The 9446-nt window shown below is 42.3% G+C and overlaps 1 protein-coding gene across 1 annotated transcript; it reads left to right on the forward strand.

Moving 5' to 3' along the window:
- Positions 1-661: 661 nt before the first annotated feature.
- LOC308101142 (piggyBac transposable element-derived protein 4-like) lies at positions 662-8564 on the forward strand. The gene is made up of 7 exons (XM_080450503.1): positions 662-821; positions 2189-2405; positions 3721-3889; positions 5006-5089; positions 5204-6034; positions 6367-6432; positions 6523-8564. Exons 2-7 carry the CDS (start codon positions 2340-2342, stop codon positions 8109-8111), a joined length of 2805 nt encoding a protein of 934 aa, XP_080306629.1. The 5' UTR covers positions 662-821; positions 2189-2339; the 3' UTR covers positions 8112-8564.
- The last annotated feature ends 882 nt before the right edge of the window (positions 8565-9446 follow it).

Raw genomic sequence — 9446 nt, forward strand, 5'->3', positions numbered from 1 at the left:
AGAATGTCCCATTTCACAAGTTTTGAAATGAATAAAATGTATAAAAGCGAGCTTGTAGATCTGCTATTTTCAAATGGCCGAAATGTATATAGGGCTGAAGGTTAATGTCTGTGTACATGGCAATTATGTCCAATAATTTTCTTTTGTTACTGTTTACATTTCATGCTGTAAAAAAGTTGAAGCCAGTAATAATACTGCATGTGAATTAATATTGCACTAACAAAGTGAGGAATAATATGGATATAATATGGGCGCTTGTGGCAACATACTAAAGCCTTGTGCTTGTGGCAATTATTTGTTTACCAACATTGAGACTGGATCCACAGCCAGGTGATTGTTTCATGTAATCAATTCCCAACATGTTTTGGGGTGCGCTGGACGCTGGTTTCAGTTCATTCAACCTTTTCATCCTAGTGAAACATGACAATGGGTTTCATTTGGTGCCAGCCTGCGCGCGCATACTGGTTATTATCAGTGTGACGACGTCTGTTAAGGGGTCTATAACCACGCCCCGCTTCTGTGACGAACGCGGAACTGCCTCTCGTCCACAATATAAACACGCCTGCTTCTGTGACGGATGCGGAACTGCCTCTCGTCTACAATAACAACCACTCAGTTTGTCCTCGCACTGCTCGCAATAGCAGATGAGTTTTTTGGCTGGAGTGGGAACGAGGCTAACAACAACTGCGGACAATTTTTCTTCGCCGATAGAGTATAGTTTTTGACCACGACAGAGGCGCGCCATCGCAAGCTAACTTGAGCCACGAGGGGTACCGCCGAGTCTTTTTCATTGTTCCGTGTGTTTTTGTTGTTTTAATCAGGTCAGTACAATGTAAACAAACTAACAATCTACCTCGTAAGAGCAGGCTTTACAAATGATTAGCTAGAATTCGCTCAATGTCAGTGTGTAAATTAGCCCCTACGGAACCTCTCCCTCCGCTAAGTAGCTGAGGGAGAGGTTCCGTAGGGGCTATGTGTAAATGAGTGTTTAAAGTTGACGTCTTAAAGTCATAGCTTAAAGTGAAGGAAAGTTTGAATGAAACTTTCTATGGGTGACGCCATTGTGTGCCTAAATGCCGCGGTTCTAGCCTGAGATCAAGACTATCGTAGATGTATTTTTTTATCGATGTTTACATTTTTATATCTACGAGAGTGATTCCCCCCCCCCCCAGTTTGCCATGGAACTAAACCAGTAAAGCCCGTATTTCTCCGAACATGTACAAATGCAAAATATAAGGTGCTTACCCGCTTGCCACAAATGTTAACTAGGTGACCGGCGTGTTTTTGCAATGTATTTGTCCATATTTTTCAATAAAGAAGTGTTTTAATCCCGTCTGTGGCCGAACGCCATTTTGCTTCCTGTTTACATTGAGTGTAATTCTGGCTTTCGCCGGATGCGCCCCATCACTACCGCCGACAGAATCGGCCACAGACGGGATTAAAACTCTTCTTTATTTAAAAATATGGACTATTACATTGCACAAACACGCCGGACACCTAGTTAACATTTGGGACAAGCGGGTAATCACCGTATGTTGCATTTGTACAGGTCTCTAAGACTCATAGATACGAAAGTAAAAGTCAGACTCGATAAAATACTTCTACGATAGTTTCGATCCAAGGCTAGAACGGGGTGTTTGCATGGGCTCCTGTACTCAGTTAATGTTTTGATTTGGGGGTTTTGTTTCATTTGTGTTTTGATTCATGACAACATGCACTTTTATACTGATTTTGGGTAACAACTCAAGTCATTTTCTACATAATATATATATATATATATATATTTGTCAATGTTGTGGAACACAAACATTCCAAAGCTAGATTTCAGTTCCTGTGACCAGCACAGAGGTCTATCGTCACTTTGGTAACCAGTAACTTAAAGGGACAGTGCACATTAACCACTTAAACCCCATATGGGTAACCGGAGTCCCTCAGGGCTCAATACTAGTGTATTTTCTGGTTTTGTGGGGTCATTATTGATTTAAGGGTCAATGGAAGTGTATTGAATAAGAGTGAATATGTGATAAAGTGAATTCATGTGATTTTAATTTAGATTTTGTGAACTGAAGTTGTGATTAATGTAACATTTTGAACTCTACTGAACCAAAGACTAAAACAGAAATGATAAGAAGTGAATTGTATTGTGAAGACATGATTTTTGATTATGTTTGGGTTAATCTCTTAACAGATTCCGAGCTGCGCTACTGCATCTGCCGGGAGGGCCATTCAGAACGTGCAAACATTGGCCTACATGTGGCAGGCCTGAGACCAGGAAGCAAGCCGCGCTTTACCCAATCAAATGTAGTGGGTGGGATTTACATCTGTGAGTTCGCTCTCTAATGTGTTCTCACTGGAAACCAACCCAAACTCATTCAACAATGGCGTCCTTGGAGCCACCACGGAAAGTTAGTAACATTTTAACTTGTTCTTCCATTATAGAAACAAGTGGGCTTATAACTAAAACGATCAATTTTCCGTGGGAGAAATGTTGTTGGTGTTCCGTGGGAGAAATGTTGTCAGTAGGAATGAAATGGAAACATAGGCGCCCCCAGTGGAAGAGGAGGGCTGAGGGCAGACCAAACGGGCCAACTTCACAGTCTATTGGGCGGTCCCCCCAGAGTTAAATTCAAACTAAAAAAACAGTAGAGGTTGCTGTTTTTTCCTTTTTTTTGACGATGGGTTCCCTGTTTGGGTTTACTAAAACCCAATGCATTCTGGATAAATATTGTGAAAATAGCTGATCTACAAGCTCACAACGCCTTGCTCGAGGCTTTGTGAGCTTGTAGATCGGCTATTTTTTACATTGCTTGCCTCTTTCTTACGTAATTGACAATTTGGCCAATTTGATATTAAAAAGGTCTTAAAAGGCTTAACTTGTTAACTTAACAAATGTGCTGATACGCTGTATATACTTATATTGTGTGTTGGTTTGTTTACTGAGTGAGAAAACAAGGTAGCACATTAAGCTAATCATCTGGGACCCCCCCCCCCCCCAAAAAACCTACAGATTGAGAGCTGCATTCTGGAAAGAGAACCGTCTTTTTCATTGTTTTGTGTGTTTTTCCTCTTTTACTCAGGAGCAGCTTTGTTAATGAGGTAGCCAGTAGCCCTGGGACCCGTAACATATGCGACTTTGGGCTTGTTTTGTAAAGTTGCTTGTAAATATTGGTTAGTTGCGTGTGGCGTTTTTTGGGGCTCGTTTCTAAAGTGTAGTTGTTTATTTGGGCTTGTTTCTGAAGTGTAGTTGCTTAATTGGGCTTGTTTTCCTTAATGTTGTTTAAACCAGTGGTTCTCAAACATTTTCATGTCAAGGAAACCCCCCAAATTAATGTATTTGTCCACGGACCGTCGGACCCCCATCTGAAAAATATTTTGTGCCAGGGACAACCCCCCATAACAGATTTGTGTTGTTAAAATGTTATATTCCACATTTGTCACTTTTTCCAAGATTTATATTTTGAAAATAGCAGATCTACAAGCTTGTAGATCTGCTATTTTCAAATAGATGATTCTAGTATACAGTACGTTTAAAGTACTCCTAAACCTGGTTGCTTATTTCTTTCTTTTTCACAAAGTCTGGCAACACTGGTCGGAACAGTGTTCAGAGTATAGCCTCGGTTTGGGTAGGGCACCCATGCTTTGTTGTTTTGTTTCAGTACAGTACTAAAGTAAATGCACTTTGTTACTGTACACTGCTGACCGTGTCTTATCGGTCATCAGATGCTGAGGACGTATGAGAGGAAACGCCCGACTGTGAAGATAGAGACCAGAGACATGTTCACAGAATCAGATCCAATATTGACCTGGGACCATTCGTACAGTGTGAAGATGGAGGAGGCTGACCATTCGTACTGTGTGAAGATGGAGCCTGACCAGGACATGTTCACAGGTATAGTGACCAACAGTGTTCTGGTTTTCTGTAATGGTAGTTGCGGGTTGAGTTTCTTTTTTTTGGGGGGTGGGGGCTTGTTTCTAAAGTGTAGTTGTTTATTTGGGCTTGCTTCCTAATGTAGTTTAAACCAGTGGTTCTCAAAAATGTTCATGTCAAGGACCCCCAAATGTGTATAATGTGTATTTGACCGAAAACCCCCATTTGACAAGGAGCCAGTAATCAAGGCTTTTTTAATTTAAGTTTTCTCTTGTCATATGAAAGCAGAGAATCGTGTATATATACAAATTGACATATTGGTTGTGCAGTTTGACCCACCAGTTTTGGAGATATGGCTTACAGAGTGATGTCTTGCACAGATGCAGAGACTTGAGAAAACGGCTCTTTAAGTCCCAAGTCTTTGTTCCCTGAGCTTTTCACAGGTATCCCAGAATTCTTAGCTGCAAGGTGGGGGTCTGAGGGGGGGGGCAGGTAAACACCTCAGGCACACAATGAGCTCAAATGGGGTTGGGGGTTAACTCCTATGTATTTCATAAATCTACATTTTACTTGAGTAAGGGTGAAAATGTATTGGCATCAACATTACTGTACTTGCTGTACCAAAGTGAAACCCACAGAGAGCGCCTTGAATGGGGTCGCGGTGGTCACTCACATCGGTTTCAGTTGATTGGTGCGGTCACTAGGTGTGCTACTGCTAAGTGCTAAAAATAATTGTCCACCATCATAATGAAAGCACCATGTGAAACGTGTTGTGACCTTGTAGATTCTATGCTATTTTTGAAATTAGGATTTAAGTGATTAAGGGTTTGTTTGCTTTTTAATTATTGTTCACAAAAGGTCACATCAGCACAGGAGGAGGAGGAGGAGGAGGAGGAGGAGGAAATAATGTTACAATGCCCCCCACTGGCCTGGACAAAGGCACCATCACTGAGGCAGGCTGTGAGTAACACACACACACAACACACACACACACACACACACACACACACACACACACACACACACACACACACACACACACACACACACACACCCCTTGTAGATTCTATGCTATTTTTGAAATTAGGATTTAAGTGATTAAGGGTTTGTTTGCGTTTTAATTATTGTTCACAAAAGGTCACATCAGCACAGGAGGAGGAGGAAATAATGTTACAATGCCCCCCACTGGCCTGGACAAAGGCACCATCACTGAGGCAGGCTGTGAGTCTCACTCTCACTCACACACACACACACACACACACACACACACACACACACACACACACACACACATTGAGTTGGTCTCTGCTGACACTACGTCCTCTCTCCTTCTAGATCCCTCACTCCTTCCTGTGTTTAAAGACGAGGTTTGGTCAGGAGGCTGGAGACCCAGTCTGGTCCAGGTGAAACTAGAACCTCCAGAAATGAAAGAGGAACAGCTGGACAGTAGCCCTCCACAGACAATAGCCCTCCGCAGCCCTCCACAGACAATAGCCCTCCGCAGCCCTCCACAGATTAAAGAGGAACAGCAGGACCGTAGCCCCAGTCCGGTCCAGTTGAATCTAGAACCTCTGCAGGGGATGAGCAGCATTCAGCAGTATACACTGGAAGAAACTATGAAGTTTAGTATTATAGAAAACTTGCTATCCGAGACTGAATCCGACCTCTCTGACACTGAATCCGACCTCTCTGGCGGTGAATCCAACCTCTCTGGCGGTGACACTGATGATGAAGGAAACTTGCTACCCATGACTGAATCCGAGCTCTCTGGCGGTGACACTGATGGTGAAAGAACCTTACTGAGCGATCCTCGCCGTGAAGACGCTGATACACAGACTAGACCTGAAAACAGTAACACTTTACCGGGCGATCTTCGCCATGATGCCGGTAATACGCCACAGACTGGACCTGAAAACAGTACAATCTTACCGAGCGATCCTCACCATGATGCCGGTAATACACAGACTAGACCTGAAAACAGTGAACACAGGCCTGGCACCCATCCTCGTCGCAGTACGAGAAAACGACGGGAAAATTGTTGTCATGCCGTGGAAAACAGTCACGATTCAGATCATTCGGATCACCGCCACAAAGACCTGGACACGGATGAAGAATGGCATCCGATGAGGGAGGACTCAGGGGGCAACTGTATCCAAAATGCCAGTGGTAAGAAGACGTACATTTGTATCGTGTTTGAGATGAAATGAATGTATTTATACTGTATGTACGCATGTGATGTATTTGATGAATGTATTTATACTGTATCTATGCATGTGATGTATTTGATGAATGTATCTATGCATGTGATTTATTTGATGGTGATGTAGCCTATGTATTTTACTATTACAGTAGATGCATGGAAACTATGTATACCTGCATTTGATGTATTACATGTGCTTATTGTAAGTCGCTCTGGATAAGAGTGTCTGCTAAATGCCTAAATTGATTTGATTGTACATCATATTTACCAAACTACCAACATCTTACTGTGATTTCAGACTCGGAGGAGGAGGCACAGCCAACGTCTAGAGCCACATTACCATCTGTTGGCAGTAAAAATAGAGGTAAGAACAAATTTTTCTGCACATCACACTTACCACACAAATGAAAAAAATAGTTATTTTATGGTAATTATGTATTTCTATAATTTACAGGTCGGGGACGTGGCAGAGGACGTGGCAGAGGTGCACAACGTGGGTGTGGTGGCAGGCCCGCCGGAAGCTTTCCAGCTGCAGATCCTCCTGAGTGGCATGAAATTAATTGGCAGCCGGAAGACATTCCTTTCACTGCAGATCCTGGACCTCTCAGTGGTGCTGCTGCTCTTGATTCAGACCAACCGGTTGACTTTCTTGATTTATTCCTGACTGATGAGCTGCTCCAGATCATTGTTGATCAGACTAACATGTATGCAGGAACTGTCAGTGATAGTCGGATACATTCTAGAGTTCTTGCATGGAAACCTCTAACAGTTGGAGAACTAAAAACCTTCCTAGGGCTCTTCTTTCTAACTGCTATCGTTCACAAGCCTGAGGTAGAGATGTACTGGTCTACGGATGAGATAATGGCTACCCCGTACTTCAACAAGACCATGGCACGAAACAGGTTTCAAATTATATCGAAATTTCTTCACTTCAATGATAACAGTGTATCAAACGATGGTACTGACAAGATGTACAAAGTTCGCCCAGTCTTAGATTACTTGGTCTCCAAATTCCGTGAAATGTATCAACCAAACACAAACATTTGCATTGACGAAGGTATGCTTCTATGGCGTGGGCGCCTAAATTTCAAAGTTTACAATCCCCAAAAGCCTGTCAAATATGGCATAAAATCCTACATACTTTGCGATTCTGAGACCGGGTACTGTTACAACATGAAGCCCTACTGTGGAGAACCTGCTGCCCTAGCTGACACAGTTGTCTCTCTCCTTGGTGGCCTTGCAGGTTATGGCTATAGATTGTTCATGGATAACTTCTATAATTCTGTAAAATTGTGTGCGCGTCTACTTGATTTGAAGACCCATGTCTGTGGTACACTTCGAAAAAACCGAGGCGAACCACCAGCCATTCGATATGTTTCAATTTCTGACCTGGGCATTGGGGGAAGAATCATGCGTCACAATGACAGAGTGATGGTCTTGGCATGGCGGGACAAAACTATAGTCAGAATGGTTACAACATTCCACCAGAATGAGATGGGCCAGAGAGATAACATCTCAAAAGAGAAGCCTGCTTGCATTGTAGAACACAATAAGTCAATGAATGGAGTTGATAAACTGGACCAGAACATCATGTACCCGTTTGTCAGGAAATCAAACAAGTGGACAAACAAATTTGTTGCCTATCTGTTTGAGATTAGTTTGTTCAATGCTTTTGTGATTTACAAAGCTAAGAACCCACAGGGCAACTGCAAATGTCTTGAGTCATTCATTCAAAGTGTCTCGGGGTCATGGACCAGCCCGAGACATGCTGGGGGTGAGGGTGAACACAATCCGAGGGCACCAAAGACTGACCCTGAGAGCAGGCTGTCTACCAACATGGCAGCCCATGTACTTGTTCCGCTTCTGCCCACCTTTAAAAAGCAGCGACCATCTAAGCGCTGCAGAGTTTGTTCCAAAAATGCGCAGCGGAGGGAGACGAGGTACCAGTGTAAATCCTGTTGTGTCCCCTTACACAAGGGGGAATGTTTCATACTGTACCACACAAAGATAGACTATGCTGTAAAAAATAAAGAGAAAACATAGTGTCATGTGAACTGAGCCAAGATTGACTTAAAGTCTGTAAAAACTTAGTATTTTAAGTTTGGCTCCCAGGGAGACACCAAATGTCTCTTTTGGGTCTCGAGCTGAAAAACGTTTGGGAACCCTGTTCTACACCCTCCACAGTCCAACAGCAGGAGTTAACAGCAACAGGGACATAGCTGTCGGGCAAAAACCTCTTTATCTCCATATTTTAACTAACTTTAACGCTCTGCTTGATCATACTGCAGCGTCACACAAAAGCATAAAAAGTAGCAGATCTACAAGCTCTACTACTTGCTATTTTTGAATTTGAATCCTGAAAACAACTAAGTTTGGACATGAGGTTTGCACCCGACAGACGATATGGAGGATTGACTAAATTGGGGAGAAAATGCCTGTTAGAAAAATAAATGAATGTATGTAAATCTATTCGTCCAATAAACCATACCAAATGCAGACAGTATTTCTATTATCTCCATTTGCTTCCGTGGATTAATTGGCACAAAGAAATGTTATGAGCCACTTACCCACAAAGGTTGGGCCATACTTTATACAACAGTGGTTCTCAGACCTTCCCCCCCCCCCCCCCTTTTTTCTTTTTACCCCCATTCCCTGATTTCTTATTCCAAGTCCCCCCTTTACATGGCTAGAATATGTTGCTCAGGAAACCACAAAAGAAAACCATAGCAAGCATATGATGCTATATGAATCAATAAAGACCAACCTTTTGTATAGAAAATAACATTACAGAGAGTGTCCATCCTTTAGTTTACACCTTTTAAGGTCGAACTAAAAGGACAATCAAACGTGAACATTTTTAAATAGGCTAAAATGTATTTTTTTTAAAATTAGTGTCTTGTATTTTAGATCAAAACTAGGTTTGTACCCTTTCAGTAATGTTTATATGTGCTCTTTTTGTAATGTTGCTTGTTCTCTGTATGGGGACTACAGATGGAAATGATCATTTTTACAAAATCTGGTGTATTTACACAGCATTGTATGTGTGGTGTTCAATAATATGCGTACCTTCCAAATAAACGTATAAATTACAAATACGGAAGGTTGTGAAAGAGTTGCAGTTAGTGCCTCCTGAGTTTAAAATGTATTTTAAACTGTGACCATAACATTTCAGTAAGTCCAGTTGAAATGTTTTGAGAAATCGAGATAATCAGGCCCACATCAGCAACAAATACACCAACAATGAAGTTAATCACCAATGGGTTAGGCACCCTTTTCACATTGGCCTATTATAGCGCCACCACGAGGCCACAATAACGTACCTGACCTGGCGGAGACCTGTGCTCCGAGGAGCACTTTTTCTAGTTTACTCTTTTTTTT

This window comes from Gymnoscopelus braueri, assembly GCF_963280865.1.
Source record: "Gymnoscopelus braueri genome assembly, chromosome: 14".
Classification (NCBI taxonomy): Eukaryota; Metazoa; Chordata; class Actinopteri; order Myctophiformes; family Myctophidae; genus Gymnoscopelus; species Gymnoscopelus braueri.